Source organism: Falco peregrinus, chromosome 11 (assembly GCF_023634155.1).
Source record: "Falco peregrinus isolate bFalPer1 chromosome 11, bFalPer1.pri, whole genome shotgun sequence".
Classification (NCBI taxonomy): domain Eukaryota; kingdom Metazoa; phylum Chordata; class Aves; order Falconiformes; family Falconidae; genus Falco; species Falco peregrinus.
The window spans coordinates 17312247-17334705 of record NC_073731.1 but is presented as its reverse complement, the minus strand read 5'-3'; the positions used below and the strand labels follow the sequence as shown (position 1 = coordinate 17334705).

At 36.4% G+C, this 22459-nt stretch overlaps 1 protein-coding gene across 3 annotated transcripts in view; it reads left to right on the top strand.

Annotated features, from left to right (window-relative positions):
• PRKCE (protein kinase C epsilon) overlaps positions 1-22459 on the top strand; it is a 293743-nt gene that overhangs the window by 186922 nt on the left and 84362 nt on the right. For all 3 annotated transcript variants that reach the window (XM_005238684.3, XM_027788618.2, XM_027788617.2), the window contains 4 exons: positions 2558-2700; positions 3870-3966; positions 5613-5827; positions 7079-7252. In XM_005238684.3, the coding sequence (XP_005238741.1) occupies positions 2558-2700; positions 3870-3966; positions 5613-5827; positions 7079-7252 (629 nt within the window). The remainder of the gene's footprint in view (positions 1-2557; positions 2701-3869; positions 3967-5612; positions 5828-7078; positions 7253-22459) is intronic.

Here is a 22459-nt window from a genome sequence, read left to right as displayed (position 1 = left end):
ATTGCTGTCATGGTTAGAAAATAGCCCTTTACCCTGTCTGCAACACCAGCCAGTAAGACATACAGAGGACAGACGTGCAGAAGCACATTTTGCACTCACTGCTGCACCGGTTTATTGCCACATAAGAAATTAGAAGTTGACAGAAAATTGGGAGCATGAGAATTACAACCCTTCAGCTTATATGCCTTCTGTGTTTTCACGTTTTTGGTCTTGGTTGTTGAACTTTCTAAGCATCATTACTCAAGCTACTTTTCCCTTTACTACCATCTTCAAAAGTTACTATTATGTATTGGCTGGGCGAGGCAGAATCTGTCCTGTATGCCTATATCCAGTAGATGAGGTGTTCTCATGTTTAGGAAATCGTCCTTTGTGACAGTCTGCCCCTCTATTCCAGAAAAGGAAGGATTCATCATGTTCTTCAGCTTAAGGACTATGTACTCTGTACAGTACCTGTATATGAAGGTACTGCTGGAAGGTGCATTCATGCCGTTCTGTCTAACAGAAATGGCTGGTTCCGTCTCTCCTCGTTCCAAGCACAGCTATATATTCTGGATGGGGGAGAAAACAGTACAAACACTTGCAAAGCATAGTAATACTTTAGAAATAGTGAATAAAATACTTCAATTAGTGAGTTGATGGGAATGATGTCATGAAGATTTTCAGATTCTTAGGAAGTAGTACCTAGTGGGATTCTAAGCATTTTCATTTTGTTACGCCTATATGAATGAGTAAGTCCATTTTCATAAATACAAAAATTATGTTATGTGCACATCTCAAGTACAGAAACGTGGAGTCACATGTGTATATATAAACACGTGATCTATGAAATATATCCTTTGCAGTATTTAGTATGAGACATTAGTATAGGTGAAGGTAAAACCTAATGTTTCGTGTCACAAAATGCTGAGCAGCAAGGGAAAGAAGAAATTTCTTTCATGGCAAAGTCATACACAGTGAGAGCATTCTGAAGTTCAAGCCTTCCCCTGTGGTTTGAGCTAGTGGGCAGACTAGACTATTTAGTAGACTAAATACTGTTACTTTACTACTAATGAAGATTTTGTTGAAATGCTCTTAATTATGGTACAGATGTGTTCAGACAAGATTTTTCATTTAAACCTGATTTTTTCCCCTCTTTGATTTGTAATCAGAGATATAGTATCTCTCCACTTAATCTGTGAATATAGTAGTTCATTTTCATATTCTGTCTCAAGTACCGTAGTGGTTCATTTGCTCTTAACTGTAGAAAATAATGTTATTTCTCATATGTATGCATTTAACCATGTAGCAGATGCATAGAAACAACAGTTCAGGGAGCCTACGTTGCTTTCTCCATGTCCATAAAAATACGGTGTGATCTGCATAAAATCTAGAACTCAGCTGAGCTGGAAACGTCATTTTCTCTGTTCTTTGTTTTCTCTCTTAAGTGCCAAGCAATGCTCGCTTCTTCAGAGATGTACTTGCATGCCCAGTGTGGTTATTAACACCACGAAAAATGTATTCCAGAGGTTTATTCCTCTAAAGGTTTTCTCTGCTTATTCCTGTGTTTCTTTTTATGAAATATGTTAATGAAGTTGGACTGTAGCAAATTTTCCTGGTTACTTTATTTCAAGCAATTCCATTCCTCAGTGTCCACTGTTAAGGATCCTAGGTCAAATATTTTACTTACCACTGAGCTTTTGTCACTGAATGTACATACATGCCATGCACTGAAAGTGCCATGTGTAGCAATTTCTTTTTGCTCTTCTTGTGAGCTGAAACATATTTGAAAAGGAAAGGCGCCTGCTTTCTGAAGCATATGATTAGTCCTGCAGATATAGTACCTGTGTGTAGTCTCAGAGGCAAACGTGGTTTGTTTCTTTAGGGCTTATACTGTGAAAGCATCGTTGATGAACAGTATAATGAAATGCAGCTTTATAAATACGTACTTTTTTTTTCCTTTAAAAAATAATGGAGGAATTGAGCAATTGAATGTTAGTCTAGTATTTAATTACACTTGCAGTTTCACTTTCTTTATGTCTTGCTCCACAAGAGGGCACTGAAGTCTAAGCTAAAACATGTCATCTGCTCCTAACAAACCCACACTACTATATTTTTACTGGAGCTATGTTCTCCCCCCTGTCCCATAACCTGGAAGAAATGCAACCTTTTTCCTTCTTACTAGTACACAATAGAGTAAGAAGCAATAATACACGAGGAACTAATGCTGTGCTTTCCATATGAGAGTAGAAGTGGACTGCTAAAATGCAAGCTTTGAAGGACTTTTCTTCTAATTCAATTTCTTTGTAATATATATAGGATCATTACCTATTTTCATTGTTCTGTGTCTGTTCTGGGTACTGTGTAAAAACATTGTTCTGCGTTACCATAGCAGAAGAATGATAACCAGGCTAATAATTTTATATTAGCATTGAAGTGTCACTGCAAATCCAGCTAAGTATTTTTCTACTGACATTACTTCTATTTGAAAAAGTTATTCATAGGTCCAATAAGGTCTGATTTAGTAAGGCAAATGCATGCCGAGGTAGTATTTAATTTACTCTGTTACTTTATCTTTCAGTTTGCAAGATGAATGTACATCGACGCTGTGAAACAAATGTGGCACCAAACTGTGGAGTGGATGCTAGAGGCATAGCTAAAGTTCTTGCAGATCTTGGAGTCACTCCAGATAAGATCACTAATAGTGGGCAGAGGAGGAAAAAGGTAATTTTACTATGTAGTATCACATTAAAAAATGAGATAAGTATGGCTGTATTGTAACTTCACTAGTTGGGGTTCAATCCCACTTTTTTTTTTTTACGTCAGTACAGAATTTTTTTAAGTCAGTACAGAGCTAAGACTTTGGCTTTTATTTATAAGTGCAAACGATCTATTCTGAATTTTGATCTGAAATTTATTTTAAACTGGTACAATTTTGCAAACCTGGAGTCTGTATAGATTCTGGAAGGATTTCCCCTTCTTAATTTTGAGGAAGGAGATTTGACAGACAGACAGTGTCTGACACAAGAGTTCATGAAAACATAAATGGCTCAGAATTGGCATCTGATAATTGATTGATTGAGACACAGCACTGTTCCGTAACATTATAAATGCTGATAAATGAGCAATGTGCTGATTCTTATGAAGAGGAGCTATTTGCCAGGTGATGGCTCCAGTTATTACAGGAAGAATTAGGCTGTTCTAGAAATAAAAAGCATAGGTCACCCCAAGTATATCCAAAGTTGATGGAGTTATTCTGGATTGATAATACGTATCCTGGATCAGAATTTGGACACACTTTCTATCGCTATTTTTGTGGCTGGAATAACAGACCCGGTGCTCTCACTTATAGAAATAGGCAATTTTTCCCATCATTTCTTGGAACATTGACACTTGGGTCTGTTCATTTTCCTGATTATTACACACTTGGATCCCATGTACACTGTTTTAAAATGTTACAGAAACATGGAAAAAATCTATGACTTCTGGGAAAAGATGTTGCTGTGTTGTTACTGCAACAACAGTTACTGTAACTGTTGTTACTTTAGTTTGCAGTGCTTGCTGATACTTGTAGTTGAATGTATTTATTGGATAGATTTCTACACAGACTTGTGATGGCTATGCAAAACTTTCCCACTCTCTGAGTATGCTTATTACATTTATTTAAATTTAGGAACCTATTTTTCTTTAAATTGCTGGTTCTGTCTCTGTTTATATTGTGCTCTCCATTTGATGTGATGCCATCTACTGTATGGTTGAGGTCCTGCCAGTGAGAATCAGTAGAACATTTTTCCTTTCCTTTGTACTTCTATGAGTGAACTACTGTTAAATTAAATTTCCTCTTGGCACCGGGGGATCTCATAGCTAAGTACCCCTTTTGGAATTGTTCTTAGCTAATTGCAGGTGCAGAGACTCAACAACCAGTTCCTGGAAGTGCATCATCAGAAGAAGATAGGTCAAAGTCAGCACCAACTTCTCCATGTGATCAAGGTCAGACATCTCTTTTTATTTCCTAATTGATATATATTGCCATATATTTGCCTTCTGTATGAGGAGTAAAAAAGCTATGAGCTCCAGCTCATCGTAGAACCAAATTAATCAAGTAGTTAACACCAGAAAACGAAGCATTTTAAATTACAAACTGCAAAAAATTTTTTCAAAGGCCACCTTCTTATTTAAATATGTAAAATTAAGTGACTTTTAAAGGGAAAATTTTAGAACACTCATCTCGAAATACTAAGTTTACTAGTTGAGTCCTTGCCTAACCAAATACTTTTATGTAAGAAGGTTATGTATTCTAAGAGTGAGAACATTTTAAATAGTACACAGAACTTGAGAGAGCCTTTAGTTACCTGAAAATCCACTCTGATAATAAGTTTTTTAGATAAAATTGCCTCCTTGCAATTCCACAATGAACATTTGTGGTAATAAAAACTTACATCCAGTTAGGTGTGCTGTGTGGTCTCTAGAGGCTTGTAAAACCACGTTTCCTTTCAGTGATATTTTTATTTAGTTTTTTTTGGTGCATAGATTTGGAGACAAATATTTCAGTCTTCACTGATATAACATAATTTCATTGAGCTAAACAGCCTGATTGACAGAACGTCAATGTCAGCAGCACTTCTTGAATCTGATCTGATTGTTCTTAAAAATCAAAAGTATTTGAGGTATCTTATGTACCATCACGTGTGTAAACTGATGATGAAAAGTCTTTACACCAGGGCACAGGAAGACACTTTTTTGTCAAATTATTTGAAAATTATTTACAGTTGAGAAATTTCTCAGCCTTATTTTTAGGGAAGACACGTCCAAAGCTCCATGGTAGTAAGTACTGTAAAACTCTTGAGTTGAGAACTTTTTAAAATTTGTCAACCTTTTTGTTTCACAGACAGTATTTTGGTTAATGATTCTTAAAGTATCTGATGTTTTACTTAGAATAAGAACAAAGAATTTGTCTAAATTTTCTCTTAAATTTCACTTTCATAGCTGTCAGGTAAAGTTGCTTCCAAGGCCAGCAGGCAGAAGTATTATGCAAGAGCTTGAGGCAGACCCCAGTACCGTTAGTCACCAAGACTCCCTGTATTTAACACTGAGAAACTTTCAAAACCATTTAGCAGATCTACACAGTTGCTGCTTGAAGCAGCTAGGAAGTAGCCAAATACGTTATTGGTAGGCGTCTGATAATAGCTGGAGCCGAGTAGGATGCTCCATCCATGTTGACTTCAATGAGTGGGACACCCAACTATACTTTGAACTTTTGAAGTCACAACTCTAAAATACTTAAGCAGGAAGATGACTAAGGGCTGCAGGAAGATAGGGATATTCAGAACAAAGCACTTTTCTGTGGCAGAGGAACACCCAAAATCACTAAACCAACTATTTGGCTACTATTCTGACTTACCTTTCAAGTTTTGGATATGTCATTCTCTTAGGTTCATTTTAAAAGGCTTGTTAGAGGAGGGTTTGGGTTGATTACTGTAAGGTGGAGAAGCAGTTTGCTAAATATGTATTCTTAACCACAGAATGCTCTACACTGTATTCGAGGATGATGAAATGTCCCTTTCCAAACCGATACAGACTAACACGGGCTATTTTTCTGATGCTTGGCTAAACACTTTTTTCTCACATTTCCACAGAAATCAAAGAGCTGGAAAACAACATTAGGAAAGCATTATCATTTGACAATCGGGGAGAAGAACACCGAGCAACCGCTACAACATCAACAGACAACCAGCTTAACAAAACTGGGGAGAATGGTGAAAATGGGGAGCTCAAACAAGCTGAGACCAAGCGAATAGGCCTTGAAGAATTCAACTTCATCAAAGTATTAGGGAAAGGCAGCTTTGGCAAGGTGGGTAGCTTGCTTCTCTCCCCCCCGGCTTCACTGTGCAGGCTTTTTTTGACTGTATTGCTTTGAAAGTATTCATAGTGACATTCAGAAAGTGCATCCACCCTAGGGTTTCCTTTTACCCATTGGGTAAAAGCAGCTTTTGTCCTACAGATCAGGAATATCAGCCTCCTGATCAGCTGGCATTTTCTTTGGCTTAGCTCACTTCGTTAACTAGGGTCAAGCCTTTTGAAACAAAATGTTAATGTTTCACTGTTTTAGGATATTGGTAATGAAGACGTACAGTTACATACATATTGTTCAACAATTAGTTGTGGTCAAGCAGGAGAAAATATCCCGGGAATAATGCTGTGGAGTCCTGAGTACATTCCGGTTTTAGATAATACCCAGTTCAAGTTTACTTACTTCACAGAACAGTTTGTGTGCTTGTTTTGCCTCGGTGGGTGTGTTCAGTGCTGAAGGAAGCATTTCCACTCAGATACTATGACTGCAAGAGGCTTGGACAGCTGACTGAAATACGGTGTATGTGGCAAAGGTGTAACTCGCCAGGTATCTTCCCACAGTAGGGAATTGATGAGAGTGGAAGGGACATTGCTTTATTTACAGGGCTTACAGTGCTGTGCAGTCAAAGAGCAGGACTGAAATGTGAGTGTTTCACAAGTACACTCTTCCTTCCTTGGTATACGGGAACTGCAGATGCAGGGGAACAGGCCTGAAGCACTTCTTTTGTCTCCCTGTTTTCTAATCCTTTCTCTGAAGATTACCTTGGCTCCAAGCCAGAACTGACCTTAAACAGAGTATAGGGCTTGAACCTTAAACAATAGTAGTAGTTAAAATCAACAACATTAAACCAGTTCAAATGGTACGTGGGATTGTATACTAAGTTCATCACACGCTAATCTCACTACCAAAAGTGGGAGATAAAAGTGGGATAAATTTCTGTTCTATGTCAACTTCCTTCCTTAGTGTTTGACATCTCATTCATTAGTAGGTACTCATTAGGATATTTGAATGACAGGATAAAAACTTTTTATCTTCTGCATTCTTAACTAACAAACAAAGTAGATACCATCTGTTTCAAATTTAAAGAATACTAGAGGTATATATTTTTTAAATTACATTGGTTTTAATTTTATAAACGTGCAGCTTAATTCAGGCATGTATGTAACTGTCTTATTCTGTGCAAATTCACATGCAACCACGCATTGATGGTATTTGTTGTTTGTGTGTAAACAGAGTTTTTGTTTGTTTTAGGTAATGTTAGCTGAGCTGAAAGGAAAAGATGAAGTATATGCAGTGAAAGTCTTGAAGAAAGATGTCATACTTCAAGATGATGATGTAGACTGTACAATGACAGAAAAAAGAATTCTGGCATTAGCACGGAAACATCCATACCTAACACAACTTTACTGCTGCTTCCAGACAAAGGTAAGCTACGTGAACCTTTTACCAGTTTCTGCCCAAGGAACAATATTCACCATTTCCAGAATAAAACAGTCATGTGAAAAGTACAGCAATATTTTGAAAATATTTCTGAGACATTTTTGGCGTTTCAGCAGGACTGAACAGGAGCACTGGCTACTGTTAAATAGTATAAATGCTATTACCTTGTAAGTACCAGGAGATGGCAGTAAATGAGTTAAAAAAATAAAAAAACCCAACACATACATAAACCACAAAAAAAACCCTACTAAGGTGCCATTTTCTGGGCTTCTTTGGTACATTAATAGGTGTATCATTTGTTGAATTAAGTACAAATATTTTTAACATGCAGTATTCAGTGCAAAAAATCTAAAATTATCTGGTCAGAAATAAGATTCTGGTAGAACACTCACCTTTTCAGTTTTCTTGTGTTGCATAATATACAACATATTCAAAAAATAAAGGAAATAGGTATACTGCTTATCAAATAAGTTCCTACAGTGCTAATGCCACCCATGTACTTGAGGACCTGGGAGAAGGAAAGGCTGAGAAAGCTGATAATGAGAGCCTGTTCCCATGGCATGTTACTTGTTTGTAATTTATTGTATAGAATTACACTTCATAGCATGTTTTGGATTTGCTGCTTAAATGTAAGTGAATATTTGGGTGGTGTAGCTGACTCCATAGGATTTCTGAATCCCGTCAAAGTGCTTGAAACCTGCTGTGTTCACAGAATATTTCTGGGTTTTATTTTAGTCTCTTTATTTCTCTTGACATTTAGCTGAGTGGACTGTTTCTTACCTGATTGTCCAAAAAGCTTTATGGACAAAAAAAAACCCAAAACACAAGGTGAATCTGCCTTGCAGATAGAATACCAAACATATAATTTCATTTACAGTAGCATCCTTTATTTTTGAAGTGCCTGATAAAATGTTTTCGAAGCACTAAGGTTTGAATTTTTGACTGTTGAACTAAGTATTCCATTCATTTCAACAGGATGAGGTTTTGACCTGTAGGAAATAAGTTTAGACGTTAATATATATGTATGAAAGCAATGTATATAGATTGAAAAGCAATCAGCCTTTTTCAAATTTCTGTGTTTTGTGGTGGTTTCTTTCAGTAAGACACTACGTTTGAGTATGTGAGTCAATTTAAGGGAAAGGTTTCAAGATTAAATGAATAAATTAGCATTTTGAGTAAAATTAAAAGTTACTAATGGTGTGTATGAGTGTATGTAAGTGTAAATACCTACGTATTCATGTATTATTACCAAAACTATAAATGGCCGAAATGAGCTATTGCAATAATTATGTGTGTAGAATTAGAGAAAAGCTCTGACTAAAACATCTTCCAGCAAAGTTGACAAGAAAGATAGATAGGGTAGCGGGAAAACTATAGGAAAATGGCTAGTAGGATCAAGATTATAGTGTGTTGAAATATGCAAATAATGAATGTTTAATATGTTTATACATTTCTTAAAATAGTGACAATGCATTAATATTTTATATGCTTTGAAGACGACCAGGAAGCTGTGTATAGAATTTGTGTCTACAGGATGTTTCATGTGTTCAGACTTTCATTTCATTTGAATGTGTGTGAACATAGTGTTTTAAGGTTTTAATGTATTATTTTAAAGTCTATAACTAGAATTGAGCATATTATTTCAGATGAAGAAAGTGATAAAAAAGATTGTACTGGAGTGAGGGACGAACTCTGTGAAGAGAAGGGAGACATTTAGGATTAAGGCAGACCGCACTCCCTGAGGTGTAAAATGTATATGCAGCCTGATGCGAGTCATGTGGCAGAACATCAGTAAAGATCAGTTTTACATTAAGTGAATTATGACAGAAGGTTCTCCTGCTATTCCTCTAGTTTCCTGAAGATTTCTTTCCTTTTATATTTCTCATCTGTTCTCTTTTGTGTCATGCTTTCTGCCTTCCTCCTTGCTCTCCAAAGCCATTCCTCAGAGTAATTCATCAGAATTCAGAAATTCTTCTTACCATCTTCTCTTTTCCCATATTTCTTGGCCAGAGAGAAACTATATGGCTTTGCTTGAACACAGAGGATCTGATAGTTAAGTGATGTATAGTTACAAGTCATAGGCTAGTGACTTATGAAACAACCAAAATACACCTAGTGAAACCCAATCACATTAAAAGTCCACAGCTGAAAAATTGAAGAGATTTTTTGAGTGTGGCCTATGAACAATTTGCAAAGAATTCTTTGTAAAAAGAAAAAACAAAAAAAGAAAAATCCCAAAAAACCCTCAGCTGCTAAAGCTACAAATTATTTATGAATGATAAATGAAAATGTACCAAATAAATTAGTCACTGAATGATTTGCTCAGGTTGAGAGGAAAAACACATAGAAAAACTTGCTCAAACAAACATGGACTGTGGTTAAAATAGCTTTACTGAGACAAAGGCTATTGTACGATAAAAATGTGTTTAACAGGAGTGTGTAGTTACTTAGGCTGTGATTGGATGCTGTGCCATGGCTGCAGTGCTTTGCAGAACTGGTCCCTGAAGTGATCATGCTGGAATTAAATTTTACATTTCAAGTAGAGCATATTTGTTGTATACACCCTGACTTAATGGGAAGATTGACTCAGTATGCATTGTCAAAGCATTCAGAGGTTGACTTTATGTAATGACATTACGTGCTTTGTTCCTTTTCCACAAAAATGCTAACATATGAGTTTGACTGTATATATTGCAGTGTTTTCCTTCAGTAATAGGGTGAAGACACTGAAGAAAAGTTGCCTAATATGTTTTTTTACTGTAAGTATGCTTCTGTATTATGTTTTTTACATGGAGCAGACCATTTAGTAAATGATTCTGTTATTATCACAAGTTAAGGGATCATATTTAAAATTATCTTGGAATTCAGAAAGCATGCCAAATAATGGCTAATAACAGCATACCTTATACACTAATGTGTTTTTAGCCCTACAGATCTGAATTTAGCAGTCCCATGTAGCTTCTTCATTTTAAAGGATTATTCTTGGACTGGTATTTGTCATATACCTAGTTAATCCAAAAGCTAACTTTGATCAAACCAGTTTGTTTTAAGCCCATCAAAAAATGACTCACACCCCCAAAAATCAGCATTCTATATTGAAATTATATATATTCAAATATTGTACTTCAGGGGTTTGTTTGCAGTTTTCTGCAGTGACCTGGAAGTTAAGAGAGCTGGGTTCTGTTCCAAAGCTTGGGGTAAAGTGTGCAAAACTGATATATGATGGTTTATTAGCAATATTTGAGGTATGAACTCAGCAACCCAGTCCTACACATTAGAAGGAACAAAAAATTTACAGACAGGACCTCAGCTGATGCATGTTTTTACATGGAAGGAGCTCAGATATTTCAGTATAGCATATCTTATGTCACAGTTGGATAGTATTTTTCAACACCCTATACTATGGCAGCATTTCCCTTCTCGTTTTGCCAGAATATATGGTCAGTGCATCTATCGGTGTATTCAGAGGTTTGAGTTCTGTTTTGCATGTGTCTGTCAGCTGTTATATAAATGAAGAATACTGCGTTCCGTATTTGGTACTCCTATAGCTAAAGTTGCCCAAGGCATAGCACACAACGTACAGCATTTTTGTAATAACTGACCTTTGCTTATCATCCTCTTTGATTTATTTGGGACTTTGTTGTGTCCTTTGTTGAGAAATTGTCAGGTGTTTTTTCAGGACTACTACCGTTTACATCCTTTTTTTTTACTCTTCCTCATATCTTCTCTTTCTCCCCTTCTATGTACTGGTTCCTTACCTGATAGTAATGCTGATGCTGCCCAATTCCACTACCCAGTGTCCTCCTCACTCCAACCTTATACCATGTCTCAGTGATCAACTATGGAACGGTATCAGCATTAAGTTTTATTGATAATGCTTCAGTCAGGTGGCTGGCAAAGAGGATTTAAGTATTTATCTGAATTTAAGTATTAAGTATTTAAGTATTTTCTCTGAAGACCTTCTTGTATTTATGATACTTTTTTCACAGTTGGAAGTTCAGAACTGTGAAAATGAAAGTATTTTTTAATGGCAAGTTGAGATTCTACAAAATAAATTTATTACTAGCTTCACTTTATTCTTCCTGCGCCCCTGTCAACCTTCTTCATAGTACTTAAAATTTTCTAGACCTCTGCCCTGTGAGATGCATATATGTGCACACCTTAAAATTTATAATGAATTATTATAAAAATACTTAAGAAGTAAAATGTTTTAGAAATTATTTAAGACAGTGAAAGCTTTATTACAATAATTAATTATAAATTTAGAAGACTGGGGAGCTCCTGCTTTTAACATCTAGTGTTTGCTTTTTAATCCAATTTACAAAATTAGGTAAATTTGAAAATAATGCTCTCCTGCTCTTTGCAGAGTACTGTTTTTAACACATTTGCTTTATACACAGACATAGTAGAGAGTACTATTAGTACAGAGTGATGTTCCTATTGAATGATAGAGTTACGTAACTTGTAAAGGACCCTTAGCATTATAACTATTTCTCTTAGAGAAAACAATTAATTAGAAAAGGATAGAGTAAGTCAGAAAGTCATTTACTACAGGTAAATAGTTAAACTTATCCCACCCATAAAACCATTATTTTTTTTCCTTATAATTGTCCGCATGTTAAAAGCAGTGTATCTGTTCATAGCGTAGCTCCTGTGCTAACTTGCAAAAGGCCATTCACATCTGTCCTGTGTTCTGGTGGCGTAAGGCAGGGTTTAGCCACATGACAGTGGCAGAACTGAAGGGGCATGTAGGAATGGGCTGTAGTGACACTATTACAACTATGTCGATGCCTTAACTTATGTTCTACCTAGTGGCTTACTACTGGTTTATCCTAGATTGTGAGTATTGTGGTTCAGATACTATTCCTTTCTCTGTGTTGGCACCGTGTATAGCACACATATAATGCTAGAAGGCTGGCATTTATAAAGCTAAGATTTAGGAGATTTTATTTCCGTTTCAAGCTGTCATGATGTTCCTTTGTGATTTCGGCAAATCTCTGAACCTCTTTCTGCATCAGACCCCGCTGTGAAAACCAAGAGTAGTCAGTCCTTCTGCTTACGACTTGTATTTAAATGTTTCCAAGGAGGGTTTCAAAGTCCAGCAGTACGACAGTATTGTGTACAAGTGTCAGTGGGGAAAATTAGAACGTTGCAAAAGGTGTAAAATGGAGTTACATTCTTAAAGTGACTTGTTTTATTTGTGTAAGAACATACTCAACAGCAAAGGGAAAAAGAATTGTATGCTGATGATAGTCATGTTTTCTAAGTTAATTTAAGAAGAATCATTGTAGTATATGACCAAAACTGTCTTTGGTAATGTAAAAGCAAGTCTTATTTTTCTCATGTGTGTTTGTAAAAAAGTAAATGTCTTCTGCAATAATAGCTCAGAGGAGCGTCATTTATGATATACGGTGCAAATTAACCTAACTGACTGGCCACTGTTGCATTCATCTGGGACTAATCAGAGCCTATAATCCATTTTATCTGGTATTCTTGTACTTTCGTTGCTAAGCAGCTAAAGCCATTATGCAGATATTGCTATATGGGTGTAATCAGTTTAACACAAGTTTGCATTGCCTTTTGTTACTGATTAGTGTCAAATTAGAACTTTTTAGAGCCCAATTCTGATCGTTATTGTCCCTGCTTCAGTGGATTTGTACGTGTGAGACAAAAGACTAAATTAGCCCCTGTATTTTTAGCTACTTTAGTGCTAAAATATTTTAATACAATTTAAATATAAAATTATTGACAAAAGTTTCTTAATGGTACATGTTAACTATGGTAAAAAATAGAATAAAATGGTAGGTAAGCATAGAGCATTGTTATTTCTACTGCTTTATTATGGTACTTTTTAATATACAATTATGCACAGCTATGTTCAAACTTAATTTTAATCTTTGTAAACTGTATTATTATATATACATATACACAGAATTTGTGCACTACTAGCTATTTTTTAATTCCCACCAAGTTTGTACAGGCAGTTCATATCATAAGAAATTAAAGTGAACTGATACTGACTCATTCTTTGGAATATTTCCTGAAACACTAGAAGTTAGAGTGGTATATGATCATGCTTCGAATATCATACAGTCAAGAAATCATGTAAATAAATGAAATGTTGGCAGAATAGGGTTTTTCAGACATTTAAGTACTGCGTGTGTTAAATTTAGATTTCCTGTTGACTGCTACACAGTATGAATGTATTGACCGCCATCACTGTATTGTCTAAAAGTAGACACAGTGGTCAAGAATAGTTGGAACGGTGAAGCTGATGATTAAATACTATAATCATTGTCTCACACACACACAAGCCCCTGTTTCCAGCACGATGACCCGGTTTTGGGAAACTTGCTATTATGCTGCTCAGTTATTGCTAGCTGCTCTTGAAGGATTATTAAAGCCTGGTTAGCTCACTGAAGATTCATTGTTCACATTAGTCCTTTTAGTGTTAAACTTCAAGTCAGGCTATCAGTGCAGCCAGGCTCATCAAGGGCCTGTAGGAGAAATTACTCCTCCAGCATCAATCAGAAGCATCTAAATGCTTCTCTTTCAGACAGGAAAGACTTTTATTTTGTGATGTTGCACCCAAACTGAACGGGACTCTTTCACACCCTCTCAAAGCTAGGGCTTGTTTCTCGTTTGCATGTATACAAGTGAGTGCTGCAGCTGCAGCTCCTTGGATTGCTTTGCTGTAACCAACTGAGGCCTCAACAACCCCTGGAATAGTCCCGGGTCTGCATCTGTGGCCAGAATTCACTGCAACTGCCGTCATGAAATAGGTGAGGGCAAGCTGGAGTTTGTACTGATTTTATTTACCTTGGTCCTCATGTCTGCATGTTAGGGTTTTAGCATTAACTATGCCAGTAGTTCACTGTGTTAGAAACATCTTAGTGTAGCCAAGCGTGAAGTTCAAGATTTTAATCCTGATGTGATCCTGTGCAGACAGGAGGTTTTTAGGACAACGGGTAGAGCTAAGGGCCTTTTAGGCACAGTTTTCATATCTCTTGGACAGTGTAGCTGGAACTATATATTGCACACTTTTCCCCTCGGGAAAAATGTGTTTCTCCAGTTGAGGCATGTTTGAGGGGAGGAGTTTTCAGACTATCTACCAGATGCTTTGCCAGTAACTTTCCTGGCAAGTCTGTCTGGCTTGAACACTGTGCTTTAGCAGAGATCAGAGACAGGAATATTGTCATCCAAACAGGGCAAAGGGGGTAGCAGATTTTGAACAGTAGACCCATTGCTTACTGGGTCCACAGAATCTCTGTATAAACTTTCCACCATGGCTGTGTTAACATCGTGCTGGTTGGTTCCTCATTTGCCATTCTTAATGTTACAGCTCCTGTGAGAAGGGCATACTGTTCCTCCTCCAGCAGGATAATTGAACAGTACTGCTTTAAATGAAATCCTACACATTGAGGCTGGATTGTGGCTTGTAGTTTAATTTAGTTTTGGGAGAGAGGAGTGGGAAGGATAAGGGTAACCCGCCTTGTGGCAGCAGCTGCTTGGAAGAAATGTGCCTGAATCATTTGTAGCAGGATCTGCCACCCTGCAGCCATGTGCTGTGACCCTTCTTTCTGTCCTTCCTCTGCACCTAGGTCTCAAGACCATCCTCAGACCTGCTGTAGGACAGAAGACACTTGAGTACGTGACCTATGTGAATCCAATGGTCCTTTTTCCTAGCATCCTTTATGCTTTTTCTTGTATTTTACAGCTACAAAGCTTTATTCACAATTTGCCTCTAATGGGTTTATAAAAATGAATTTGTAAAAATAAAATATATATTTTAAATAAGTGGAAATGTAACGCTCACATGGATAGCTATAAGGATGCCTCATTTATGCTAGATAACAGTTTTAAAAGCTATTTAAAGGAAGCCTGTTCTGCCCAAGTGATTGTGGGAAAACATTTAATACTGTTTGTTAGGTGTTGCACTTTCTTAGAGTAAACAACCAATGCACCCGAAAGGAAGAGTCAGGAAAAAGGAAACTGCATGTAAAATTTGATTCTTCTGCAACTTCTTTTCTAAATGCAGGAAATTATTCTCTTTGGAATTCATTTGGGCACTTTAATACAACTTTTTTTTTTGGGGGGGGGGGCAATAGGTAACAACTGTAAGCTTAGTAAATGATAATTGTACATGAGAGAACTTGACTATGGGAAAGAAGTGGAATTTACAAAACATTTGGTTTTGCATCTGTAGTAAAATCTTCATTGCCTTTTTTAACACATGCGCAGAGTAATTTTAGTTTTGGCAAAACATGTCTTCTGTACCATACAACATGTGAGAGATGGGCGAAACTTGAGTAGGGTATAACTTAAATTACACTTTATCTCTTCTCAAAACCATGCCATCAGATTGTTTTTACAGTGTTGAGGTGTGTGTGAGAAGGTTTAAGGGAATCCAGTTTATGCCATTTTATCTCACTTGTAGGTGAGTACTTTTAGCAGAAATACACACACCTTTTTTGAGGGCAGCAGAGTTTACTCTTGCTTAATCACTGTGGGCTAAGAGTAGTGATGCCCAGCCTATAGTCTCATGCCTGTGTGTGGGGAAGCATGTAGAGAGCTTCTTTGTGTTCCCACGTAAGGTGAGCCCAAGGCCATTCGGTAAGCTGAGAAATATTCAGTGCATTGTTTTATCCCCTTTAAAAAGATGACGAGGCAGGTGATCTATAATGTCAACTTAGCAGTTAGGAAAAGTGACTCCTTGGAGGAGGGTGAGTGGTGTATCACTTGTGAGCCTGTGAGTCCGCAGTGTCTCTACACTAGGGCTGAAATGCTGTGTAAAGTGTGTATACAGCTTCCACTAATAGTGAGAAACAGTAAATGTAGATCCATAAAACATACACAGGTAAACTGTATCTAATCATTAATGCTTTCTCTTCTCTTCTAGTAAACTGATCAGTCATTAAAAAGTAATTGTTCAGAACTAAGGAAACCTGAATAATGAAGACTCCTTCCAAGTCCTGGCTGTGCTTATTAATACAGTAGCTCATAGGACTGCAGAGAGTGTTTAGCAATTGGGAGATCATGACAGTGGATGTTAGATTTTGGACTTTTCTATTTCATCTTACAGCAAATAGCAATGAACTACCGTGAAACCCTTTCCTTTTCCGTTCTGCACTTTCCATGTCTAAAAATGTGTGTAGTGACCTTAAATGAGACGGAAGAGAGGGAAAGGGCTGTGAGTTTTAGTTAATATTCCTTTTCATAGTAAGTAGCTTCTGATTATTACTGAAGCATTAATTGTTTATAATCTGGTCTCAAAATCTATTCACTAGCATGTCTATTATATTATAAAACTAGTATAAACCAGTGTTTTAATTTATTTCCCAGAAGGGAAATCCTTCACTTAATTTGCTCAGTCTTTCTCTTCCTACACAGTGCAGCATAAAGATTTCACTTTTCCTGCATTGGGTGTACTAATCCATCTTTTCCTGCATCACAGTGTATTTAACGAGACTGTAAGTCTCTTTCCCATGCACAGGGACTCTGTGTGTGTAAGGTTAGCTTTGTTGTGATCAGATCACTAAGTCTGCTAAGGATTAAAGAGGTTTTATCAGAATGGTATGACTTTTAAAAATAATAGTCATCCAATGACACTACATTAAATAATTTAGATAATAGCAGTAGTGATGCTGGAAAAAAATCTGTCCACTTTTAAAGGTATTACATTATAAGGGAACTGAGCGCTCATGGAAGACACTCTGAAGGTTAACTTGCAGACTTAACTACTTCAGCTTGTATTGTTCCATACACAATTAGTAGTAAGTCTGCGTATTTCCATAGACTAATTTTTAAGTTACGACCTAGAGAAGCCACCCCATTTTATCCTTAATACATCTGAGAAGGACTCAGTTATAATTCTTCCTTTCAGAGTACGTATACCTTGCCAAGTACAAAGGAAGGAAAATTGTTCTTTAGGTACTTAACTTTCCATTCAGCCAACAGAAAGATGAAAAGGATCCATTTCATAAGTTTCTATAAATAAGTTTTTCCAAGAAGCTTTGCAGAATCACACAAGATGAGTAAATTCAAATACTCTAATTGGCAAATGGTTTCTTGAAAAGTCTGTGGTGATACTTATTTTCTCTTTTTTATCTTCAGAAACCCAATATTAAAATAATCATGCAAAATTCTGCTCCTTAAAACTGCTTCCTGAGTTGTAGAAAAAACTACCCTGAAGATGAAACACACTATTTTCTTCTGTGCTGCTTTACTCATTTCAGAGGGTTTGGATGGCTTAAATGATGGCAGAATTTTGGACAGTGTTTCCTGTTGTCTGACTAATTTATATTTGTGAATTGCCAGGGTTTTCAGCTGCGTGAAGCATACGCTTTGCCAAAAATTAATCATGTTCTGGAAACAGGGAAGTATGGAAAATAAAGTAGATACAATTAATGCTTTTAAAGGTCAGTGTTGCATTTATAGAACTACAGAAATCCAGACAGTGAAGAGAGGTGTATGAATAATGACTTTCAATAGGTACTGAAAAAGCCTGGCTCAGGTAACTCATGTTTATCATATAGCACAAAAAAGTCAGTGTATGGTGCTTACACAGGTCAATGGATATTTATGAAGAACTTCATTTTCAGGAAGGGTTATGAAAACATCTTGAACAGAGAATGTTATATGTAGACTAAGGATTTTACATAGGTTTATCAGGTTTCATTCATTCTGTGTGCTCATGTAATTTTTCTCTTGAGATGTGAATTTTTAACCTCTTGCTAGATTCCTTTCATGCTGTTTTGGGAAGCTGATTTGTATAAAGGGACAAAGAAAAGGCAAAACGAGGCTCTGGTCTCATGAAGGACTGCAGAAGACATACTAATGTAAGAACAGCCAGTGGTTTGTTTGGCCCAGTATCCTGTCTAGCAGTGCGAAAGCAGAGCCCAGGAATAATGTAGGTACAGGGTAAAGCTTATCATGACATTTTTCCAGAGTACTATCACAGTATCAGGAGATTGAAGAGTTGGGCATTTCCTGAGCCAAAGATGGTTTTGCATGTAATGAGGTGGCATCTTTGCACATAATATTGTTTGTGGGAAGTGTTAAAAGTGAGAAACTATTTAGAAATATAAATGTTGGAGAACATTGTGCTTTGTTCTACAGCCTGGAGTGCAGAAATCCTTTTAATACCACATCTGCAAACAGACAACCCTATAATGCAGCATAAATATTTATACTGTTTCTTTTTAACAATATTTCTGAAAGTGTCTATGCCATTAAAGATCTCCAAACTGATGTAGCTGCTGTATTTCTCTTATCTTCTACAGTTGTAGAATAAGATATCTGATCATCTGAAAATAGCAACTAAACATACTGAGGTTTCTCAGATAGAAAAAAAAAACCAGGATTCCCTACAGGTGTTTTGATATGCATTTCCATAATGTATTGTCATGCATACAGGAGAGATAAAAAACAAAATTGCATGCTGTAATATAGGCATATTTGATAAGAACAGTTCTCAAGTTACGTGCTCCATCACTGAGAGCTAAGGTACTGAAAGAAAGAGATAAGTGTTACAGTATCTTGTGCTTTCCCATCAGGAATGTAAGCAATGAACCACAGCTGGCAATGTCATGCCAGAGCCAAAAGGGCATCATGCATAATGCATTAGACTGAATTAAGAAGCCTGCCAAAGAGTGATGCCATCCTTTTTCTGATTTTCGGTCTGCAGTGTTCTTTTGTTGAATTTCTGAAGCAGAAATGAGATAAATGTTATGTTAAACTTAATTCAGCCACTTCTTAACACATTTATTTGAGCATTTCTTAAAGAAAAGATAAGGTATAAACAACTCTTTCAGAAAGGAGAATAGCTGTGTTGGATATATTGATGAGTATAACCCATGGATTCATTTATGGACCCGTACAGGAGAGTAAGTTCTAAAGGAGAAGTTAATTAGCTTCTTTGGACATCCAAGAAATCTACTTGTATTTTTATACAATCAAAGAGCCAAAATGGAATAAGGTTTGGGCAGGAAAAGGGGCTGTCTTCAGGAGTTTAAAATTCGCTGTAGCCCTGCGATGTATTTAACCCCTGGGAAGTCCTCTGTGGTTGCATTCAGATGTGAGAAACTTGGTGGTTGTGCTGCTGCGGTCTCACTCATACAAGCTTGTGCCACATGTTCGCTTTGTGCGTTGCACGTATAAACATCCCCTTCATGCTTGCAGTATTCAAGAACAAGTCCCTTAATGGCAACTGCTGTATTGCAGCAGCATAGGAAAGGAGGCTTGCAGGGCTTTTCTAGCATAATGAGAAATGGGAAGATCATATCTAATGAGATTTCTGGATCAGAAATGTGGGAGTTTTAGATAGGAATCTGAATGTAAAGAGGCTTAAACTCACCAAACCTCTGAACTTTTGGAAATTTGCCATGAATCTGTGGGAAAAGTTAGGGAAGAATTGTTGCTGGGTGATATGCCCGAGGAGATTAACTGCTTTCCACAGTCAGTTCAATGTGGTATTATTATATAAAACACTCAAAGTGGTTCAGATATCCCTTAGGCTAACATGTAATCTCAGCCACATGTGTAACCCAATATCTGAGTATTGTTTCACTCTGCTTTTTAACTGGATTTAGACTGACGATTTGGGTCTAAGAAGCCACAGGCAGCTCCCTAGAACCTAAAATATCACCAAGTTCAGGATTTGGTATGCAATACAGATTTCATTACAATTTGTTAACCATTATCTGATTGCACACTTAACATCGTTCTGCAAGTAGCATTGACAGAAAGGAGTCTTGTTTACTGGCCTTGTCCAGAGAAAAGCAATGTTTTATCCATTAGTAGTATGTTGTTTTTAAAGTTGTTTACATTCTTTGAGGAACTGCGGAAGCTACTGCTTGAAGAGGTTAGAGGACGTTCGAGTTTATGGGTTCTTTTTGGAAATATTCTTGAAGCAAATGCTAAATTACATTATTCAAGTAACAGACAGTGGAGAGAACATTGTGTCTTGGCAAACTGAATTTACTGTGTTATATTTGAATAAAGAAATCTAAACTATGAAAAAAGAGTTCCCAGATCTTATCATGATACAGTGAAGAATTATATATTTCTTTTTGATCCTACCCTGAAGTTTTCCTTGCAAGTTACTACCTTTGTCAAATTACTGCCTTTGTCAAATTACCGATGGTCTCGTAATGATAAACAGACTACAAATAAAATTATTTGAGGGTTACAGTAGAATCCTTAGAAGGTTAAAACCATAATAATCTGTTAATGAAGAATTCTGAGGTTTTTAATTCTTCTTCTTTTTTCTTTTTCTCTGCAAGGGTAGATGTCTGTTAATTTAACAAGTTACAATGTATGATCATTCCTTAAAGCTCTCCTTTGAATTATGTAAATTGTTGTCCCCTAGAAACCTTAGGCTATAAACTTCAAAGGCATCTCATGAAGCCTTGAGGTGAAAGTAGAGGAAAATTTCAAAAAGACCTCTCTCTTGTGGAACTAAGGACATGGGAAATTGTGTCAGTACAACTGAAGTTTGCTTTGAAATACTGGGTTAGCTCGACCACAAAGTGCCGAATGGGAAGCTTCAAATCACTGGTGGTGTACTTATTGAATCACAAAGGCTAGGTCTGTGCAAATTGGTACTGCTGCTCTTTTGTTCCTAATTCCAGAGAACATTTTTAAATGTTTAATATATTTTTTTCTTAGAATGAAATATTGCACTGAGCCAAGGTTACAGCATGTTATATTCCCTGAAAATGTTATAGTCCAGGGATAGTTGTAGAAATGCAACGTGAAACCGCTGCAGCAAATATAAACTCTTGAGTTCAACATTTTGTAGTCTTACAAGGCCAGAAATTTATCCCACTGAAGTTCTTTCTCTCCTAAAATATGAGATTTCTTGGTTAGATACCAGACACTGATTGCATCGTTCTGCTTCACCGGCTTGCCACGTTGGTAAATCAGTTCAGTTCTTGTGGCTTGAACTACGAAAGGTAAAAACTTTGCCCTCTCCTTACCTTGTTTCACATAACACCAGAACTGCTATATAAGTAAAATAAACACTGGAAGTTACTACCCTTTTTTATTATTTACTTTTAAAATCGTTATATGAAACTTGGATATAATTTCTGAAATATGCAATTCACCAGATGTTGTTTTTAAGACACTGATGACTGTGAACAAGAAGTTGTTCATATATTATGTTCTTCAGTGTGCTGAAAAGCTTTGCTACTTCAGGGACAGAACACTCCACGGCCTGGAGTTTGAAGCCTAAAATAATTGAAATAAGAAAAATAAATACAGTTGTGTTTCTCTAATACACAGTGTAAAATCAGTTAATTTATAATGAAAAGAAAAATAGCTTCTTTTTTGTTTATTTTTTTTTTTAATAAGAGCTCAAACTTAAATACATCTACCAGAAGGGAGAGAGGGATAGTATGTGTCAGCAATCAGATACAGGTACTCATTTTTTTTTAGTAATTCAGCAAATACCTATTATGAGTGGTGTTTTAAATTTTTTAGTTGCAATCCTGTGTGCATTGTCTAAAGAGAATTCATTATTCATGCATTATTTAAGGAAAGGCATTTTGCCTTAACTTTGCGTATGTAGTAGTAAAAAAAAATATCCTGAAAGGAGTTTTCTGTATCTTCTCAAACCATAATGAGGCTTCCATCACTCCACTGACATTTTCATAGCTGATGCCTGTAATCTCACCAAGACACTGACCGTATCTGCTTATTTTCTTAATATAAAAACCTGTTGAATCTACTTTAAAACTTACTGGTATTAAACAGCAACACAACACAGTATATGGATATTCTTCTTTTTTAGTTACTGCTTATCAAAACCTGTACTTATTTATGTTTTAAATCTCTCTGTGTTCTTTGTAGTCAGCTTTGTTACTGAGAAAAGGGTACTGAGAACTCTGTTTTTAAAGGCATGTCTTAAAAAACAAAGTTCATGTTCTTACATAATCACTGTTTGCATGGAACAATTATATGAAGCTACAAAAGTTGTACCTGGAGTTGTAATTTGATCTAGAACTCATAAAAGTTATTTTGGTTTTGATTAGGCTCATAATAATGTAAGCAAGATACTGTGTGATGGTACTGTATAGATTTTGGGAATGTTTTATAGCATTTTACTGCTGCAGTCTGTCATCTGATAAGAAAGTTTATGGAACAAATACAGAAAATCAACGCAGTCCATACCTGCCAGCCAGGTATAAG